General features: G+C 35.2%; 1 protein-coding gene across 1 annotated transcript in view; it reads right to left on the reverse strand.

Annotated features, from left to right (window-relative positions):
- Positions 1 to 23,781, reverse strand: part of LOC150108611 (tetratricopeptide repeat protein 37) — a 485,241-nt gene that overhangs the window by 224,381 nt on the left and 237,079 nt on the right. Inside the window, exon 21 of the mRNA XM_090416072.1 lies at positions 1,554 to 1,736. Coding sequence (XP_090272198.1) covers positions 1,554 to 1,736 — 183 coding nt within the window. The remainder of the gene's footprint in view (positions 1 to 1,553; positions 1,737 to 23,781) is intronic.

Here is a 23,781-nt window from a genome sequence, read left to right on the forward strand (position 1 = left end):
TCATGGATGATTCTAAGTTCTCCATTTAAATGCAAGAGCTGCAAAATGTTACCTTATATCATAAGAAACCCCTTATCAACTTGTATGTGTCTATCTTATCTCCCTTCATATGACTATTTCTCAAACTTTGAAGATCACATATCTTCAAGCTGTCTTCACATGCACAATTCATAGGCCAGATATCATCTTGGTCACTCTTCATTTCATCTTTTTGATTGTCTCTTCTTCTCCATGGAACCTGGGTAACCATATCTGAACATAATGATCCAGATATGGCCTTATCCATTTTATAATATGGGAAAAGAACTTCCACATCCCTACAAGTCAGGATTTTCTTCAACACTGCAGTCATCTAATGTAATAACTAACATCCGACAGTAATTCCACACCTTAGCTGTACGTCCTTAAACTTCAACTCTCTGTCCACTATGATCTCCATGATTCATTGACCACTTGTAGATTACACAGAAGTTAAACAACAATGATCAGCACATCCATATATCACTTTTTAATACCTATCAGACACACTCTTATCCATATCACAATTATATTTTGCATACCTATCCCTTTAAGATGATAAAACAACCTTTCATGTGGAATCCTGTCAAACTCCTTAGCAAAATTATAAATATCACAGCATATCCATTCTTACTATCAAACACCGTCATCACTCTTACTACAGAACTTAAATAGACAGCTAAAACAAAATCAACCTTTAATAAAGCCATGCTGTCCCCTATAAGAGATCTGGATGTGGGTGATTACCAGACTCTTCAATATCTTAACAACAACTCCAGTGATACAAATGGCATATAACTAGTTGTCTTAGTCCTAGATCTACCTTGTTATAATGGAATTATCCTGCTCCCTTTCTGCTCATTGGGAATCTTGCTTGTTCTGAGACTCAAGGTGAAAAATCAGCTCCTTCAAACACCTGTACCGATATTCCATCCTATCCCACTGTTATAGTGGAATCAAGCTGTTACAATAGCTTTAATGCAACTAACTCAGTCCATAATATCAGAGCAGTTTTTGATTTTTTTTTTAAATTTGATTTTTATGGTGCAATGACATCAAAGGTCATACTGCACAAGAACACAGGTTACAGCAATACATGTGGTAAATAATTAGTAAGACAATCACAAACATCCATGCCGTCGGCAGGATTCGAACCCACAGCCTTTTGGTTGAAGAGCGAATGAGTTAACCACTCCGCCAACCAGGTCCACTATCAGAGCAGGAACAATAACAAATACACACATACACATATATATATTGTTAAAATTACAATTTTCTTACTAAATGAATATTAGTAACTCATTATTTTCAATATTAACTCACACATGGCACTGATGTGCTATAGGTTCTTGTACCTCTCGTGTGCAGGATAAATACAAAAGCTTTCAGATATTATTATTATTATTATTTAATTTTAATCCTTGAAGAATTTCTACTGGTTTTTAATAAGATTACTTAACGCTGTTTTAATATTAATTTAATACTGATTCTCTTGATACATAAAACTGATTAATTATTACATTTTCATTTCTCACCTGTTTCCAATGCCCAGAAGTTCAAGCTTGTCACATTTTACTGTTCCTTCAGCATAACTTTTGGGTATAAGTTTAGATGGCACAAGAATAGGAAAGTAATCATGACTTAGAATTTGTGGCAGAGTGCATGCATCCCCCATCATTTTCCATAAGCATGACACACTTGGATTATAATACACAGCTCTATATATTAGAAATATTTTTTAAAAAAATGTAAAATAAATATAATTTATCTCAGAATTTAATTAAATAATACAAAAATCAAAAGGAAGTTTAATACAAAAGAATGCAACACAGGAAGTTTGCATTTCTGTGACATTCTCTCCTCTGCCAAAATGTGATTATATCATTACATGTACAGGGTGTTCGGGATAAATTTGACAGTTTCGTAAGGAAAAAGAAAATCTTCTTTGTATCTATTAAATTTAATGAATTGACAAAAAACATTACAGGCAGAGTTAATTACAATACTATCAACAAGATTTACTCAAAATAACCACCATTAGCATCGATCACAGCTTCAATCCTGCTTCGGAACCTCGAACAAGCTGATGCTACAGTCTCCCTGGGAAGGGCCGCAAAAACTGTTTTAATTTTATCCATTAACTGGGCTTTTGTATTACTGGAAGTGCGATTGGTGTCTTTTTCAACTGCGCCCCATACAAAATAATCCATGGGGTTAAGGTCTGGGGAGTTTGGAAGCCAAACATTTGGACTGGTGAAGTCGTAGAAATTTTCAGACAACCATTTTTGACTTTTCCCAGAGGTGTGGCAAGGGGCCGAATCTTGCTGCCATACATACGGCCTACCATTGGCTACCCTTGTTATCCAGGGCTTGACTACAGTGTTTAGCAACTCCACGTAGCCATCTGAAGTCAACCTGAGGCCCTCTTGGAAAAAATGCGGAGGCATCACATTGCCTTCAGAGGATACACATCCGAAAACCATCACAGTTTGGGGAAATTTAGTCTGCATTACACGAGGAATGTCCTTTGTACTGTATGCAAGCCATCTGTTATTCTGCGTGTTGTGTTTTTGATCCTGGCAAAAGTTTTTCTCATCGGAAAAGAACCAGATTGTTTGTGGTTCCGCAGGATGTTTCACTTTGCTTAGAAGTTTCTTCGCGTTTATCAAACGTTTTTCACGGGCCTTTTCTGTAAGCAGCTGACCTTTGCGGCGCTTGTATGAGTAGTAGCGGAGGTCTTCATTGAGTGCAAGCTTCATAGTAGAGGCTGCAACATTCATTTCACGTGACAAAGCCCGAATTCCAATGCCAGGGATCTTCAACACCTGTTCCTGCAGATTTGCGAGGAATTCTGCTGTACGAACGCAATCAGATCGTCTGCTAGGGATCTTTCTTCTTGCTACATCCTCGTAGTCACCATTGCAAGTCTCTAGTTCATGCCTGATTGTTTTTACTGTATTCAGGGAGCATTGGGCAGCAGTCGTAATATCCTTATTTTGATGGCCGGCACGAATCATCATGATACAAGTTATTCTCTTCCATGATTCAGGTGGGTTCCAGCTATCCATCCTTTCTGACATCTTGTATATGAATGAAGAAGGGTCCAACCTTTTAAATGAAGAGAAGTGTGTGTTAATACATGTAACTTACGGAAAAATATAATTAATTATAAATATGTCAAATTTATCCCGAACACCCTGTATATGATCAATAAGAAAATATCCTCCCCTCCACAAATGCTATTTATAAATTATATCTGTTATTGCCTCAATTACATCAGTTATATCTGAAATATCAAAGAAACATCAACCATTTGACAAAATAGTACAACTGACGACAGGTACAATCGACATAGAATAAAACTGCTAAGATAATTCTAAGAAATAAGAAAATTGAGTAATCAGACATAGATTTCATTTATACAATAGCATAATTTGGTCTCCCTTCATGAGTCCCTGATTCCCTGGAAGGTCTCTCTTAATAATAATAATGAATGAAAATACTTCTAATGCTATTGGAGATTCTGTCTCATATTTATGAAATGATGAATTTTTTCAGCATGTGAATTTAAGTCATCGTATCTAATTTTACAAGTGATCATCCAAATGAAAATGTAGAGGCATTTTTTGAGGCAGCTGAAAATTTTATGATGTAGATGGTCTGAAGGACAGTTACTCTTGGTTTTGAAGTCAAAACTTCAAGGAAATGCTAAACATTTTGCCCAGAACTCCAGGAGACTCAGAGAAGCAACTATTTCCTTGATTTCCTTGAAAAAATCAAGGATTTAAAAATCAAACAGTCTGAGTTGCTAGTCAGTTTCGACATTGTATCTCTGTTTACCAATATTCCATTAGCTGACACAGTCAAATTATTATATGAAGATTACCCTCCAGATATTGCAAAGATTTTCGAATTTGTTATCCATTCAGGTTATTTTAGTTGGAAAAACAAGTTCTACAAAACAAGTTGAGGGTACTGCCATGGATAGTCCTTTGTCTCCACCTTTGGCTAACTATTTTTTGAAACAATTCGAAGAGACTATGTTTTCATCCATTCACCCTCAACCATCTCTTTGGTATCGTTATGTCGATGATGTTTTTGCCATTTGGTCACATACTGAAGATGAGCTTTCCACCTTTCTCAACAGATAAATAGCCTTCACCGTAGTATCCAATTCACCATGGAAAAGGAAAATTCTGGTACTTTACCATTTTTGGACATCCTGCTTACTCGAACTTCTGGTACCTTATCTACAAGCATCTTTCGAAAGCCCACATTTACTGGCAGATATATTCATAAAAAGTCTGCTCATCACACATCTCAAAAATTTGGCATTCTTAAATCTCTAATTAATAGAGCACAAAGTTTGCTCTTCTCCAGAAATCTTACAACAAGAACTTTCCATCATTAAAAAGTTAATGGAATCTAATAATTACCACCCTAATCAAATCCAACAGATAATTGAATCTTATGTTCCAATACCTAAGGTTTCTTCAACAGTCTGCAGAGTTCCAATCCCCTACATTCCAGGAATCTCAGAACCTATAGGCAGAATTTTAAAAAAGTACCAATTGATTCCCACATATATTCCTATCCACAAAATTTCTTCCTCACTGCCTTCTAGAAAAGATAAACTGTCATCTCTATCTTTGGCTGGCGTTTACCAAATACCATGTGAATGCGATGTTGCTTATTTTGGACAAACTGCCGTTCTGTGGAAAAAAGAATTAAAGAACATCAATATTATATTGATTACAACAAACCTCAGAAGTCTGGTCTAGCACAACAAGTATTAACACTACCCATAATATCCAGTGAGATAAAGCTGTTCCTCCTCCATAGATGCAGGTTCAAATATGAACGCCTCTTTAAAGAAAGTTGTGAAGCTATTTTACACCGACCAAATTTAAATCGAAATGACTGTCTCTCTCTCTCTCTCTCTCGAAGATCTGGGAGACTTTTATTTTATGTAATCATTAAAAAAAAACAATTATCTTAAATATTAATTATTTATTAATTTCTTTCATTTCCTAGCTCGCGACAACAAAGTATTTTAATAGGTGATCCACCGAATGTTCGTTACTTGTATTCCATTACTATCTGTTTGTAACACTGAAAATGTACTATTAGTTTTAGTATGAAATATTTTTACCTTATTTATTAATTAAAAGTTATTACTATGGACCAAGTGTTCTTTAATAAAAACACGTGATGAAATTTTAAAGTCTATTCTGAATATTCAAATTTCAGTTAACCACACACAGTAAAGAATCTAACGAAAGTTTAAAGATTAATAAATGTTCTCAGAAACAAAATTTAGGGGAAAAAAACAATTTAGGTGTTATAGATGTTCAAGAACAGGGACATATTGCTAGGAACTGCCCCAAAATTTATTTAGAATCACTAATATATTTGATAAGAAAGCCCATCCTTCTAAAAACACAGGATCTATGAATACTGTTCAAGTTGGTAAGAAATCTTTTTCCAGTTTGGTTACTCCTCCTTGTAAGACTTTGACTACCCTAGATACAGTTAACAGCGAATCATTGAATTTAATTACTACAGAGATTGCAGGAATTCTATGTAAGGTACTGTTAGACACTGTGCTCATATTTCAGTGATCACTTGGCAATTCTTTGCGCTCTTGAAAAATAAATTACAAGAAAACTTACAGATCATAGATATATGTCATTCCAAGGGATATTTCATCAGGAGTTGTCTGTTACTCAGAGTATCTCTGTAGATGTATTCTTTCCTGATTTTCATCTTGCTATGTTACATGAATTATTGGTTTCAAATGCTATATCCAGTAATATATTCCATGTTGTTTTAGGAGAAGAATTCTTATTTTTGTATAAGTATCGCTGTTGTTGGCTTTGTCTTTCATCCAACCTTATATTTGCTAGCTGTTGGTTGACTCCACTTTCAAACATAAAGAAAATTTTTATTATTACTGCACCACTCTATGTTTGAAATTACACAATTATTGTGAAGGAATTAAGCATCAAATAGTACAACAACAACAACGTGAGCTTACTACAGGCCGAAATTTTCTTATTTATACTTAGGGTTTCTCACAAGATTCGTATTTTAATGAGCGGTGCAATGAAACTGAAATTAGGCAAGCACAAGAATCAAGTTAAACAAGATATTTAATTCTCTCACAAAATTATTCTGACATAAGAAACAAGAACTCTATTAAAATCAATACAATTAGAAAATAATTTATACATTCAATAAAGTATTAAGATTCTTTATTGAATGTATAAATTTATTGTGGGTTTCTCACAAGATTCGTATTTTAATGAGCAATGCAATGAAACTGAAATTAGGCAAGCACAAGAATCAAGTTAAACAAGATATTTAATTCTCTCACAAAATTATTCTTACATAAGAAACAAGAACTCTATTAAAATCAATACAATTAGAAAATAATTTATACATTCAATAAAGTATTAAGATTCTACTCAGCTGAGTGCATCATTTACTGCCAGAACTTATAAGGCTTTCACAATTCTCATCCGTTAGGATTTCAACTTAGTTTCACTTTAAACAACATCAATATTCAGCAAAACATTTAAAATTTAATTCTTTTTAGTCTCATAGAATAATCATAAACTTCAGTTTTATCAAACACTTAGCTGGCATCATCAATATCTATCAGAGGATTAAAATAATTCTTAAAAGGCTCAGTCTTGAATTTACATATACATTGTGAGATAACACATTCAAACACGAACTAATTCTTCAATGAAATTTCTCACATTAGTTTCACAAGGAAATGTTTTATAATATCACTCATTCAAGCTTGACTAGCTGGCTACAGGAACATGAAATTTGACCAAGTTCTCCGGACAGAAGCAACACTATCACACGTTAGTTATTGAATAGATATTCTTACCGGTATGATCATCATAGCTTGCACATTATGGTAGACTATTACAACACTTCTAGGCACTCGATAATCTTCCACTATAGGCAACACAAAACTTATAGTATCCCTGAGTTCAAAAACTTATTTGTTAAGACTGGAAAATGTATTTTCTTGCTCGTAATAACTTATCTTACGATAAATCTCAATCATATTATTATCCTTTCACTTGGGTAAATTCCTTTATAAAGTGTTGAAAGTTTATTTTTCACTTGGTTAGAGTATAATAAATTTAGTTTAATCCTTTATCCAAGTGTGAGCAAACAAAGTTTGCTCACACCTTACCCCAGTCCTGAAAGTATCTTCAGGACTGGGGTAAGGTGGTACAACACCAGGGCACTCCTTGCAAAGGTGGAGCAAGCTACCAACACTCCGATCTCCTCCAACACTCCTGGTGTTGTACCACCTTACCCAAGTCCTGAAGGTACTTTCGGGTGTAAACTTTGTTTGCTCACACTTGGATAAAGGATTAAACTAAATTTATTATCCTTTATAAGGTGACAGGAAACTATACATAAATACGAGTTCGAAGTAAGATTCATTAAAATCGGAACAAGTTTCCAAATCTTTGTTACGTCGTACGATCCCAGGTTAGATCACATCTCACAACCATCCTACACTCTCTCCATTTTCCTTCTGGTTCTTTCTTCCTCTATCTCATAAATCCTCTCTCTTTTTCCCACCCAAACTTGTTTTTTTCCACTCTTTCAGTTTATAATGAAATTCCTACGTGAATGTTGTACAGTTCCCAATGCTAAGGCACGCGCAATCTCAAAATAACTTAGTTTTCTGACAGCAGCCAATCAAATCACATTAGCAGAGTCCCTTAGAAATACTTTCACTTTCAGTAACAACAAATAAAATGCATATATTACAGTTCGCTTAGGATACATTTACAAGTTAATATAAAGAATTTATGTAAGATAAATAACTAAAAAAATTTACAATTATTATTTCAATGAACAAAAAACAGTAAGTGTTTAAATTACAATTTACTTATGAGCAAACTTAGCTCAGGAAATGCAATTCATGTTAAATCATGAATGAAGTATTAATAATCATAAAATTCTTCATTCACAATTTAACACTGTGATTATTCTTCTCGGATAATTTCATTACATGGAATTGAATTTTGCAAGGAGTCCACTAAGTGTGCTACTGAAATATCAGCACACTGTCCTCCAGCTAAGGATGAAACTGATGTCTGTCACCTGATGAATGAAAGGTTGCACACAGATGAGATGAAAACTCCCCCTGATGCTTTGAATAAGAATTGTTTTTATACTAATGTTAATGTAACATCTTTAAGTTCTTCTAAAAAAAGAAGAAATGGATAGGAAGTCCACAGATGAAATTTGAGATATTAATTCCATAAAGATTGCTCAGCAGGAAGATCCATTTTGGGATCTATATACATAATGACTCAGGAAGGATTGATACCTGATGATTTTGTACCTTTTAATCCAGCTAGGTTATTTTTGAGTTCAGAAGGTATACTCTGTATAAAAGATTAGAATGTAAGAACTAATTACAGAATAGTAGCAACTTCTAAAATGATTACAAATGAGTATCATTCATCTAGTTTAGTAGGTCATGTAGCATGGGTAAAGACTTACAATGTATTAAAGAATGTTATTTTTGATTAGGACTTCATAGTGAGGTCACACAGTTTGTTAAGGGTTGTCATTCATTGTCAGCTGAGAAATCCTTTTAAGACTACTTTACAAATAGTGCAGATGCTGGTCAGCCCTTTTCAGCTGATATATTAGGACCTCTACCACAATCAGAAGGAGGAAATAAGTATATATTTGTGGTGGTTTATATGTTAACTAAATACCCAAAAGCTTCTGCTGTTGAAGATCAAAAGGCAGATACTTTGGAAAAATGTCTGATGGAATTATATGTAGATATGGTTGTCCCGAAACACTGCTGACAGACAGACAGAGGAGCAAACTTTATCACTGAACTGTTACTCCAAGTTTGTAAGATGTTGCACATAAAGAAATTGTTCATAACAGCTTATAAATCCCAGTTTTTTTTTTTTCATTTCTTCGTATGGAATTTCCTCCCCTTTTCTCCCCATCCCTATTGGGACGAGTTGGACCCCTCAAGGGGGATTAAGTATTTTATGATTGTAGATCTGTGTGTGTGTTCACAGGACTGGTTTGCCTGCTTGAGGGATGAAAACCCCCAGATAAACTGGCAGAAAAAAATCCTGCTGTCTACGCCCAAGACCGGCTAACTTGGCTATGGCTGAGGAAGATCCTTAAGCTCCTCACATCACCGACAGGAATCGAACCTAGTGTAAAAACTTAAATATTCTGTTTTCAAATTATCAGTTTTTTTGGTTGTTAGTGCATTTATATTGTGAGATCTGTATGATTAATTGCTTGTTTATTTATATATATATATATATATATATATATATATATATATATATATGTGTGTGTGTGTGTGTGTGTGTGTGTGTGTGTAAATAATGTATATATGTATGTATTACAGTTGAATATATTTGTTCAAGTCTTTTTACCTTATGTTTAAAACATAAGGTAAAAAGACTTACATGGTTGACTGAAAATGTGAGTTTTTACTACTTTCAAGCAAAGCGCTGTAAAGATATGTGTAAAGGCAGCAGTTTCTCTTACTTCATGACTGAAGCAGAATCATAAGTATCATGACAGCAGAAGCATGCGTGATTGAAGAGAACACAAAACAGCTGAATAGAGTTGTGTAAAGCGTGACATAGATATGTTGAAATATGGAAGAGTTTTTGGAACAAGTTAAAAGAAAGTTCCATGCGTTCCTAAAGTTCCAACAATTCAGAATGAAAGATGTTTTGAACGCTATTTAGCTGTTATGTTAAAAAAGTAACTGGAATAACAGTTATTGAAGATAATAGAGAAATAAAAAATTTCTCTATTAATAATAAAAAAATAATTAAAAAATAAATAGGAACTTTGTAATTTGATAAATCAAGTTTCTCAAATAGAAAGAGAAATGTTTATCGGATATTAAAGGTTCCATTAGTGCAGTAATGTTTTGATAACTGTTTTGGAGGACAGAGCGAGTTGATTTTTAAATGTTTGATCATTTTTCCTTGAGAATCCTTTCTACAGAAAGAGGAAAAAGATTGTGAATCACGAAGAATAAAGTGGAAAGGAGCAACACTTATGTGGGAATTTTTTTAGAAGTCATTAAAGAAGGAATGCTAGACATTGTTCAAATTTGAAGCTTTTATTGTCAAATTTGAACTTTTCATATTTCTGTTTATTTCCAAGATAAAGTGGTTTTCAGGAGAAGAACTCTTTTGACCGAAGAAATAAAGAAATTGTTTCTTTCAAGAGAGGTCCAGATGCAGTTAAGAGACAATGTTCTCTGGATATTTACATTAAGAGTGTAGAATTTGATTTCAGCTTTTGAAAGTAAAATCCTTAGAAAAATATTTGGGCCAGTGAATGACAACGATCTCTGAAGAATCAGATACAACTCTGAGTTATATCAACTTTATAAAGAACCTATGATATTCAGTGGAATCAAGTTCAAAAAGTTGCAGTGAGCAGGATATGTTTTTTGAATGGAAAATGACAGTATTCTGAAGGGTAGGTCATGCCTCAGTAACTTGCTCACGTATTATAACACAGTGACGGCTGAACTGGATAAGGGTAATGGGTTTACGGTGATTCTACTGGACCTTGCCAAGGCCTTTGACAGGATTCCACATGGAATTCTAATCAGTAAATTGCAGCATATGGGAATGGACATAGGGTTGGTGAGATGGATAGGAGGGTGGTTGACGGAGAGATATCAGAGAGTGGTTTACTCGGGAGTAGAGTCCACAAGACGGCCTGTGACTAGTGGTGTGCCACAAGGATCTGTTCTTGGACCACTGCTGTTTAATTTGTTCATAAATGATATAGGAAATGATCTGAGAGGAACAGTTCATTTGTTTGCGGATGATGCGAAGTTGGGTAGGGCAATAGTGAATGCAGATGACGTCAAAATTTTGCAGGATGATTTGGATAGATTGGAGGTCTGGGCTAAGGAGAATGGATGTCAGTTTAATGTGGCAAAATGTAAGGTTATGCATTTTGGGGTGAAAAGATTGGCGGCAGTTTACTGCATTGGTGGAACCGTGCTCCAGGAAATTGATGAGGCACGAGATTTAGGAGTGTTGGTAGATAAGGAATTGAAATTTAGGGGACACATTGCAAAAGTGACCAAAACAGCTCATCAAATCACTTGGTTGCTGAAGAATACGATGACAAGCAGAGATAAGCAGGTTATTGTTCCTCTGTATCGAGCCTTGATAAGACCCCATCTAGACTACTGTGCTCAGATTTGGTCACCTAGGTTTCTTCTTGATGGGGAGGAGGTGGAGAGGATCCAGAGGCGAGTGACCAAGATGATAGCAGATCTGTGGAATGAACCGTATGAGAACAGGTTGAGGATTTGTGGGTTGCAAAAATTGGTTGATAGGCGGAGGAGGGGAGATATGATTGAGACATTCAAATTACTGAAGGGTTTCTATAAAATTAATTCAGAAGTTATTTTTGAGAACAGGGCTGGTTGTGGGAGGACTAGGGGACATCCATGGAAACTGGGCAAAAGTGTGGTTAGTAAAGGTGTTAGAGCTGGGTTCTTTACTTTTAGAGTAGTGAATGGGTGGAATGCGCTCCCTGAGTCTGTGGTGGATGCTGTGACAGTGAATGAGTTTAAGGCGAGGTATGATAGATACTGTATGAATGTCAAATAGTTGTGATGAATATGATTTGGGGCCTCCCTCGATGAGTCCAATGACTCCCTGGAGTTGCCCATAATAATAGTAATAATAATAATTCTTAAGACAATAATGGCAAAATTATTGGTTAAAATACAAAAAAGAACACCTAGAACAAGATGGATAGACTCCATTAGTCAAGACAGCAAGAGGTGAATATCCATCAGCTGAATCACCGCCTCCTGAACTGCAACAAGAATTTTTAGGGGTGTTCTGGGTTCACCATTCCAAACACACAAACAGATACTATTTCAAAGAGTGTTGTCTACCCCCATTAAAAATAAAGGAGATGGTAAGTGCAATATGAGAGATATCTGAGCATACTATTATAAGAGATCTGTGTGAGAGTTTGATGGCAATTACATCCATGTTTTTATTAAATGAGACTTGTTGGAAGGGGGTATGGTTGCAACAAAGATGGCAACTCCTCCAAGGGCAGATCCATCCCCTGTCCTCTCCATACAAATGATAGCTACATTTCGTAATAATGGATTGTCACTAAGCTTTGGGTGTTTCCTGCAGGCAAAAACACACTGGTTTATACTTCTGCAACAGAGTCTTGACCTCTATGTTTTGATAGAATCAATAACAACTCCATTGTAGAAATGTTTTCATTTATTTATTTATCCTGGTGTCATCAGAGGTGAGGCAATGTTTTCATTAGATATGATTTTTTTTTTTTTTCTTTTTTGGAGAATTGTGGATAGTCAGTGTCCATCATTTCTTCTTCAAAAGGAAAAATATTCAAGATATCATTAAACTGGACCATCTGTAGGACACTAAGTATATTAACCGTTTTATCTTCTTGTAGGAAATAAAGAGACCAATCCTGTCTTATTAATGGATTAGAGGCATCCCCTTGATTTGTTGTGGCACACATTCCATTATTTTTTTCATTAGTGGATTATCATATAGTTAAACTATTTTTGGCATGTCATCAAGTGTGAGCCCATATCAATTTTTTTTTTTTTCATACACTCTAAAGAGACAGTTTAATACCGTTCAAGAGTGTTGTAGATGTGAGAATGCAGAAACAACATGTGTTAAGGTTCTGTCTGATGATTTTTTTACATTAGCATTCTCAGGGTGAGAGGATTTATTACTAAATGATGCTACTTTTGTGGTGTCTTCTCTGTCTCCTGAATAAGAGATGATCTGCTCCATTGTTATTTTAGATTTCCTTTTCATCCTTTCACCTTTGCCATGCTCGGGAGTATGCTAGGTGATCTCCCTCATAATTAGGGCATTTAAGCCCCAGTCCTGAAAATACTTCAGGTGCAAACTTTGCTTGCTTACACTTGGATAAAGGATTAAACCAAGTATATAATTTCTTGGCATCTTTAATATATAGTGTAACCAAGTGAAAAAACTTCCAACAACTTGCTCTCATGATCTTTACTGATGCATTCGACACAGACAGCAAAACCAAGACAGGCAGCCTGAAAATGACCATACTTTTGACATTTAAAGCAGCACAAAGAGTTCAAGATGTAGAGCCTCAACTGAGCAACCAAGATATCCTATTTTCACAGCTATTAGTCATTTAGTTGTAATGAATGTAAGGATGACATTCCTAGCGGGAACCAGGTGACATCTCTAAATATCAGTATTCTTCTTATGGATGTCACTCCTCAGCCTTTCACTTCAGAGCAGATCAATTCAAACATAATGAAATAACACGAACTAATGTCATGCAACTGGGGCATTGCCTGACAACAAATGGCCTCAGTAGAAATGAAGATAGGCACTGATATTATAAGATTTTACCACTCATTTTTCTAAGGCACTATTAAATGCAATGACTAAGAAGGAAACATAAGATCTTGTAATACTAAAGATCTGGTAAAAAAAAAAACTGTTAAAAGAGAGCTAGTTGCATAGTACCATCATGGTATCCTGCATAACCCTTGACAGCACTTACCAGAACATGACGATAAAGTATATACAGCTTCATCATCCTCATTTCATGAGATGTACCCTCAAGATGAATACCTACTACATGATTAAATTTATATTACTGTTAATATCCTATCAACAATCTTACTTCAAATTAGTCTATTTCTTGTCAGCATTCCAATATTGTCATATCTAAGATTTTGATCTTTTAAAACACTTTTGACTGAATCAATTCACCTAGCTCATGGACTTCCTCTGGGTCTTTTTCCTGCAATCTGGGCATCAAACACCTGTATTGCTAAACCTTTCCTTTCCCATTTGGTTTAACTGACCATACCATCTTAGATTAACTCTGCTTGCACATTCTTAAATGCTAGCAATGTCAAGTACATCCCTAATATCCTCATTTTTAATATGACCCTGCCATTTGGACAGTCATCTAATTTTTCTCAGAACTCTCAAATTTTTTCTCAGAATTTTTTTCTCAAATTTTTTCTCAGAATTTTTTTCTCTAATTTTTCTCAGAACTCTTGATCAAGTGCTTCATTTCTAACCCAACACTGAGATCGGTAAAACTGGTTTGAATTCTGTCTTATATACTGTTCATTTAGTGTTTTGGCTAACTTCTCTCTTATTCCATATAAAATGATTCAACTGGTTCTTCACCATATCAGTATTGCTTATTCTGTTGTCTATTTCCATATTAATTTGTCATCTTCATTAATTTTGCTAAGTTTGATGTCATAACTACCAGCTATATAATTTGAGTCTCAGAACAAGAAAGATTCCACAGGAGTGAAAAGAATGCATGGTAATTCCATTGCACAAGGGTGGTGCAAAGAAAGATATATCCAACTATCGACCTATCAGTATCTCTGGAGTGGTAGTGAAGATTTCAGATGTGAAAAGTTTGTACTCAGAAAGAGGTTGACAGAGAATCTACACTTTGCAATGAACAGCATCGGTTTGCTAAGGAAGGATCATGTTGAAAGGTCAGTTTGAGCAACTTACCTACATTTTATAATAATGTTATCATTATTAGACAAGGGGAATGAATGTCCACACAGTGGCTATGTGCTCTGCAACCATATGCCTGGGAAAGGAGTATCTTGGTTTTGATTCCCGTCGCTAACATGAGAATCTTGCTCAGACACAGCCAACTTAGCCAGTCTTGGCCATGGACTGCAGGGTTTTCTCTCCAGTTTATTTGGGGTTTTTCATCCTGCAAGCAGGCAAACCGGCCTTGAGAACTCAATGCAGACATACGATATGCCTGGAGGCATAGGGCTTACCACCTTATCCTTGTGTACGGTTGAAGTTAAATGAATAGAAAAGCCCTCGACACCGCAAGGTAAAAGAGGGAAAAGGGAAGAAGAAGAAAAAGACAAAGGGGAATGGATACACCATGATACTTTTGGACTTTGTTAAGGGCTTTTGAGAGAATACACCATGGAAGACTGTTGCATAAAATGAAGAATATGGGATCAGATTATAAAATATTAGTAGATAATAAAATAGCTGACAGGATGGATGAGTGACAGATATCAAAAGGTATAGTATATCAGGGATGTGAGTCTGCAAGATTTAAGTTGACTAGCGTAGTATACCACAATGATCATTCCTTGGTCCATTGTAATTCAATCTGTACATCAATGACAGAGAGAAATATTTGACAGATGACATATATATGTTCATTGATGATGCAAAAATAGGCAAAGTAATCAGGAATGCATCTAATATGCAATAGTTGCAGAATGATTCAAATAGACTGGCTTTGTGGATGTGAAAATAGCTGTTAATTCAATGTTGGTAAATGTAAAGTCATGCACTTTGATGTGATGAGAAAAAAAAAAAAACATTATATTATTGTGATTAAAACTTGGAGGATAATTATAATACTGAAACAAATCTTGAAATGTACAGATAAGGAAGTAATTTGCCTTGTTACAAGGCCTTAATAAGACTCACCTGAACTAATGTGTGCAGGTCAGGTCTCCTGGTTTTCATGGATTCTGATACAGTGGAAAGAGAGAGTACAATGGATGATAGCAGGGTTGTGGAATACAGATTATGAAGACAGATTGAGAATTTGTGGACTGAAGACACTAGCAAACAGGAGAATAAGGGATGATATGACTTAACTTCTGAAAGGATATCAGTGGATGGAACTTTTCATTTTTTGGAGGGTGAGAAAAGGAAGCAGTGGCATCTTTGGAAGTTGAGAATGAATACTGTCAAGAAGGGGATGAGAGCTAAATTTCTCTGGAAATAGAATGATGTGCGATTGGATTGCCCATTTGAGGCGGTGAGTGCTGGTAGTGTGAATGAAATCAAGTACATACATGACAGCTGGTGAAAGTAATATGTGACCTCCCTCAAAGAGTCTCTGACTCCCTGAAGGGCTCTCTTAATAATAATAATATTAGATAAGTGTTTGTTTGTTTTTTGTTTTAGTTTGGATATCTACAGTTCTGTTGAAGTTAATATATCAACTGATGTATGATGCTCATCTAATAAACAAGTGATTTTTATATATCACTGTTCAAGTTCTGTAAAAAAATCTTCATAATTTAAAATTAGTTTATTGGAATTGTGCAGACTGTTTTTGTAACATGTGAGAATAAATGCTGGCATCACTGTTATTTTTTAAATTCACACTTCCAATGTATTCAAAGTCCATTATTTGTTATCTACAGTTTACTAATAATATATACAACAGTCTTTATTTGTTGCAAACAATGTTTTTCAACAATAGGCCAAATAAAAGGGCCTAGGGAGGGGAAATGAAGACATTAATCTCAGGATAGTCAAATAGAGTGTAATCGTACATCATAATGTTCCAGGTCACATTTTTTAAAACATGGATGGAAATGATATTTTGGCCACAACTATCTGGAACATGCCAAACTTTGGTAAAGTATGCAACAACCAAATCTGCTGCTCACACCTTCACTTAGTAGTAGCCCTGGATATATCTCCCAGCTAAAGAATCATTAGATCATCACACTAGAGGAAACTATCCAGGAGTGAACTAATGCAGATAGGGATTAATGTGTGGTACTTAAGTTCCCCGTAGGAAATGCCAAACCACTGTAGCACCAGGCATCATTAAATGATAAATAAGTTTCATTACCTGGTATAAGAGCACCCCCCTTTACTTATGGGAAGACCAAAGAGGCCAAAAACTATACTTGGATTCTAGAGCAAAGTCCCCATTCCTTTTTTTTTCCATTTATTCCAGCCTGTGATACAAGTGATTTTTAAGAATTTTTTCTAGGCTCTATGTGATGTTCTTAAATTTTTTTTTGGTCTCTCTACGATGTCACACATCATAGAGACAACAGAATTTCTTTTTCAAGGGTACAAGCTTTAAAATGTTATCTGGCAAACCATCCACTAAATATTGGACCAACCTAATTATTGCTTTAGGAGGCTTCCTGATTACCTAGAAAATAATCTGGTTCATATCTTATTTTTTTACAGTATTACAACAATAAAATAGTAAATCATAAGTGAATGAATTCCAGAATAAGTATGATAGCTGGTGTGTGTAGTATGTGGGATCCCTTGATAAGTCCCTGACTTTGTGGAGGTCTCTCTTAATAATAATAATAATATAAAGATATTTATTAATGCTTATATTTTGCTGGATTTCAAGCCAGTATCTTCAGAGCACAATTACTTGTTACAATACATGAACAAGAAAGAATACAGAAAACATTCGAATTGTAAAGAACAAAAGACTTCAAGTCCTAATATGGCATCCCTTCGAATGATTAAAAGTTTTTACTGTTGTTGGGTTGCTCTTGAGATGACTGTCACCCAAATTTTCAGCATATCAATATGGCCATACTTGTTGACGTTATGAAAATGTATCATAGCTACTAATAACTCTAAACTAGTCTTTCCGACTTGTAATGACTTCTATAAAGCACACTGGTTTTCCTTCATCTGTTCTTGTGTGAAGAGCTGGCCAAAGACGTGGCTGTTAATCCTGGCTTGACATAATGATAGTAGCAAATAGTTATTTACTTAGGCAATTACAGACAAATTAGGAAGAGACTACTGAATAGAATGGGTCTGGAGTGGTTTATTGTGACAACATTTACACACATTTGGAGAAATATGTATCTCTCCAAAGATCATAAAATGAAACTTAATCAAACTACATTCTAATTCTCTGGTGCAGAGAATTGGGATATCAAACAGGGATTAATAGGTTTGAGAACAGATATTCAAGGAAGATAAATCAAACAGCATGGCATGAAATGAAGAAAGGTAAGGTGATAAGAAAAAAAGTTAAACAACCATAATCTCAAGAAAAGCAAGAATCAAAGAAGAAAAGCTGCAATGGTATGGACATGTAGAATGCATAAAGAAAGCCATCTGTAAATGGTCAAGAATGAAAGATATCTCCCAGAGGACCAAGAAAGAAATAGATAGAAAATATCAACAACTAGATTGAACTCCTATAGAATAACTTAGCTGCAAACAGACCAGAATGAATAGATGTACCTTACTATTCATGATAGCATCATCTAGGGCATATGATAAAACCTAAGGTCATAAGACAGTTTTTTGTCTTGCAGGATGAAAAAACCTGGGATTCAGGAAGGGTATGCTAGCTGCTGAAGAAACCAAGTCATCATCATCAAATTCCTGCCATGTACCCTCAAGGGGTGTACAGGATATGATAGTACTACATGAAAAAAAAATTACATCATTACTAACTTCCTATCTACAATTTTCCTCCAAATCAGTCTCTTACTTGTCAAGACTCCAACATTATCAGATCTTATATTTCTATCGTATCAATCCACCTATATCTTGGTCTTCCTCTGCGTCGTTTTGCTGCCAACCTGGCAAAGAACACTTGTTTTGCTAATCTTTCTTCGTCCATTCTGTTTAAGTGACTATACCACCTGAGATTAGCTCTGCTAACGCATTCCTGGATGTTGACAATATTAAGTTCTTTCCTAATATCCTCGTTTTTAATATGATATTGCCATTGATGCCATCTGTTCATGCCTATAATCTTTCTCAGGACTCTCATATCTGCAGTCTCTAGTCTTTGGTCAAGTGTTTTACTTCTGACCAAGCTCTCAGATCCATAAGTTAAAACTGGTTTGAACACTGTCTTGTATACACCTAATTAAGTGTTCTGACTAATTTCTCTCTTATTCCATATGAATTTATTCAATTGACTTCCTACCATACCAGCTTTGCTGATTCTGTTGTCTATTTCTATATTTAATTTACCATCTTCAATAAAAATCGTGCCTAAGTAGTGAAATGTTTCACTTGATCCACAGGTTCTCCATTCACAACAAAGTTGACATATTCATGATTCTGCCTATTTTCATTGTCTTTGTCTTTTTATTGCTGACCTTCATACCATATCTATTACAACAACTATTCAATTTAGTCAGAGAATCTTGCAGACTTGCAGCGGATTTATTTAGAAGTATAACATCATCCGCATAAAGCAAAGAGCTGACATTAACATCTCCAATTTTGATATCATGTTTAATACCACTTTCCTTCATAATGTGATCCATATAGATAATGAATAACAGAGGCGATAATGTACATCCTTGTCTCTCACCAGATTTAATATTAAACCATCTTCCTGTATTTCCTTCAATTCTAACTGCTGACTTACAACTCAAATAAAGACTAAGTATTGCTTGATATAATGCCCCACTGACACCATACAACTGTAACATATTGAATAGCTTCTCTCTTGGCACCTTGTCATATGCCTTTTCCAAATTAACAAAACTTAAATAAAGATCTCTGTTATATTCCCATGCTTTCTCGACTATTTGTCGTAAAGTGAAGATCTGATCCTGACAGCCTCTATTTGGCCTGAATCCAGCTTGTTCTTCACCAAGCTTTTCTTCCACAATTCTTCTCAACCGTTTCTCAAGTATACTTGCATAGATCTTGCCAGGAACACTCAGTAGGGAAATACCTCTGTAATTCTCACATTCAGTTTTATTTCACTTTTTATATATGGGTACTATGAGAGCTCTACTCCAATCATCAGGAATTCGTCCCTCTGTCCAGGCTTTCTGAACTATGCAGCACAGCCACTGTAAGACTCTTATACCACCATACTTCAGCATTTCTGGTCGAATATCATCTACTCCTGCTGCCTTTCCACATTTCAAGCCTTTGATGGCTTTTTCTACTTCAAGTATGGATATGTATTCCTGACTGCATGCCTGGTCAGTGTTTTTTTACCACTGTGCTGTGATCACTGGTTGTTTTATTAAGCAGTTTTTCAAAGTAATTACTCCATACTTCAAGGATATCTTTTTCTCCTGTTTTCATGTTACCTTTATCATCTCTAACTCCTTTTACAGCACTCTTTCCTCCATTTCTAAGCTTCTTCAACAAACTCCAGAATATTTTGCCACCTTCTTGATATTTATTTTCTATATTCCTGCCAAAGTCCTCCCATGACTTTTGTTTAGTTAGTTTTACACAGTGTTTAGCATTCTTGCATTTGTCTCTGTATTCTCTAAGAGCACAAGTTGACTTATTTGTCAGGAACTTTTGATATGCTTTCTTCTTTTCCTTCACTGCCTCTTTAACTTCCTGTGTCCACCAGGGAGTTCTGATTTTTTTATCCTTGCAGACAACCTCACCACATGCCTCTCTGGCAGAATCAATCGATGTTTTCTTCAGAGTTTGCCACTGAATCTCCAAGGTTTGATTCCTGTTCTCAAACTCTTTCAGGGGGTGCTTAAGGGTCAAAGCTGTATAACTGAGAGGAAACCTCCACATAGCCTTTAAAGGAATGCGGAGAACCAACCAGGGCTTCTAACCTAATGTCCAATCCTCACCTTCTCGTGGTGCACCCTGTTGGGTATCTACTTGGATACTGAACGAACGAGGATGGGCTGGTAATTTGTGATTTAGCCGACCAAATTGTATTCTTATTGGTTAAACCAAAATAAAAAATGATGGAGAAACCAAGTCTGTTAGACTAATTCCATCTATTAATTGTATGTATTCTCATGCTGTTTTGCTTTTTAATGAAAAACCATACCATTTTCATAGTTTTTCATTCCATAAAACACTCTTTGAATTATAAATCACCTTTAAATTTAAAATCCTTATAAAGGATTTTAATCTACATCTTAATCCACAAAGGCATAATCACCTCATATCTGTAGATATTCCACTAGGATTAAGAACAGTCAACAGCTGAGCTTTCTCTATGTATCAACATATTAACAACCTGACAGGCTAAGTTATAGCACTTCTGTCCTCTAACATACAGAGAGAAAGCTCAGGCTGTTGACTGTTCTTAATTTAAATGGAATTTGAGAATGAAAATATATTCATAGTGGAATCTCTGCGACAAAATCCCACTGTGATATTATGCTTGATGTCCTCACACTACTTTTTGTGAAAGTAATTTGAAAAAAGTATTATATAAACAACCTTGAGTAGGGTTTCTAAATTTCTGGAGTAGAGTTTCAATCTTGAGTAGGGTTTTTGGATTATGTCCACCCACGGTAATAATGCAGTATATGTTTACAACTGTTCATGAATTGCCCATGGCATCCAGGTATAAATGGTTCCTTACAGAATGAATAATAAAGTTCAATTTAAGTAAGGTTTGTATGATCTACAAAATGTAAAACAGATGATGCAGGGTATTTGAGCAACAAGATGTTGTTCTGAATAACAAAATATATTATTTTTATGGCTATTTAGCCTATTTTTGTTTAGGAGTACCCCTTTAGGAGGGGTACTCCTTTAACACTTATAATAACTTGTGTTTTGTAATCCAACAACCCCTCAACCATTGGCTCTCTACTCAATCCCCACCCCCACTTCCCCACTCATGAAACACTTTAAAATAGTGCCACTTAGCACACACACTAACACAAGCCTATGTCATGATCTCACAGCACACATTCAATGATTGCATAAACTTCACAAAAGAAACATACCAAAAAACCATCCTAAAATACATCGTTCAAAAAATACACATTAAATTACTTAAAAATTGTCTCGATCGCAACATCATCCCAAAATTCGCTGTAGTATGCGGCAACAGCACAATTCCCCCGAAACAAAAAAATTTGTTACCAGGCATCCAGAGCACTCATAAAACAGGTCCTAAACATGAGATTTAAAAAGAAAAAAAACAGATATATTTATACGTTCATCAAACAAAAAACAGATTAAAACATTACTGACCCCAAACGAATGGGCGTTTTTTTCAGAAAGTGCCCAATCACATATCAGATTACACACAATTAATCGAAACTCAGTACACAAAAAAATGGAATACCCTAACAGACCCCTCATAACAACAAAAGCACAGCTTCCAACCCCTCGGATAATGCTACCACACAACCTACACCAAACGATTCTATTATAAATCTATCACATTATAACCTCACACCTAATGAAATCACCATCCTGGATAATTTTAGGGGTACTCTTAAACAAAAACAGGCTAAATAGCCATAAAAATAATATTTACTTGGAGTAAGATGGGAATTTTCCCAGAAATAATACCTACAAAAAATATATTTAACTTAGTTCTTATTTATTGATAAGTTATCAAAGATGGTTAATGCAGCAAAACATCTATATAATGGGCTCTTATTATAACAAATTTGTAGAAATTAAAGGAATAATTTTTTACAGTGGAAAGAAATTTTTCATAATTTTTGAAAGTTTGTTATAACAGTATTTGTTTTTATAATATTATCTAATTTTATAAAAGTTTTAAGGTGGAATATATGAAAATTAAATATTAAGGAATTCTACACTAGAAACATTAATTGCCTTACAGCAGAAACATCTGTCTCTGTTGTTAAGAGAATCAACATTCTGTTGGTTGCATTACCAACTTTTCTAGGATAGATGCTCACTAAATGAAATGCCATCTTGCTTACCTCAGCTTCCTGTGGCAGGGTTTGTCTCTTTTCCATTTCTATGCAGCATGAGCAAAAGGGCATACTAAACATACTCTGGTAAACCAAAACTCCTCCATTTGAAAGTACAGCAATAAAGTGGTTACAACAGCCCTGATTGTGTATAATTCTGCTGCTATATATTCAGACAAATCTATGCTGGAAGGTAAGTTTGAGTTAGTATGTGAGGGACACCACTGAAGTCCATTTTGGCAAGAAGCTTAGGTACGTTCTGTAAGGGTAGTATGGCCACATATCTATTTCTTCTTACTATGTCTCCTTAATTTCTTCGACTAATTAAAAAATGACCACGAATAGAATAACAAACAATTACAGTCACTGAGGTTTTAAAAAAATCTTCCTCAAACCAAAACTAAAATAAAATAAAACAAAATAAAAATTTCTCCAAATCATTTTCACATCCACTTCAACATTTGCAGCATAAACACAAACAGAAATTAGATACATCACTAGGAGCCTCCATAGCTCAGTTGGTATCAATGATGAACTTGAGATGGAAAGACATGAGTTCCAATCCAGTCTAGGATTTATTTACTCCATACTTCAAGGATATCTTTTCTCCTGTTTTCATGTAACCTTTATCATCTCTAACTCCTTTTACAGCACTCTTTCCTCCATTTCCAAGCTCCTTCAACAACCTCCAGAATATATCTTACCACCTTCTTGATATTTATTTTCTATGTTCTTGCCAAAGTCCTCCCATGACTTTTGTTTAGCTAGTTTTACACAGTGTTTAGCTTTCTTACATTTGTCTCTGTATTCTCTAAGTGCACAAGCTGACTTATTTGCCAGGAACTTTTGATATGCTTTCTTCTTTTCCTTCACTGCCTCTTTAACTTCCTGTGTCCACCATGAAGTTCTGATTTTTCTATCCTTGTAAACAACCTCACCACATGCCTCTCTGGCTGAATCTATCAGGGTTTTCTTCAAGGCTTGCCACTGAATCTCCAAGGTTTGGTTCCTGTTCTCAAACTCTTTCATTTTTTCTTCAATCTGAGAATACGAAATTCAATTTTATCCTGCTCGAGACTAAATAGTGATCACTTCCAATTTCAAATCCTCTGTACACTCTGGTGTCCTGCACCACGGAGAAAACATCACTATCAATAATAACATAGTCAATGAGACTTTTCTTATTCCTTGCTTCTTCTCTCCATGTGAATTTGTGCACATTTTTATGTTGGAACATGGCG

Source organism: Typopeltis vanoorti, chromosome 3 (genome assembly GCF_054136105.1).
Source record: "Typopeltis vanoorti isolate ZY-2024b chromosome 3, IOZ_Tvanoo_1.0, whole genome shotgun sequence".
NCBI lineage: Eukaryota > Metazoa > Arthropoda > Arachnida > Uropygi > Thelyphonidae > Typopeltis > Typopeltis vanoorti.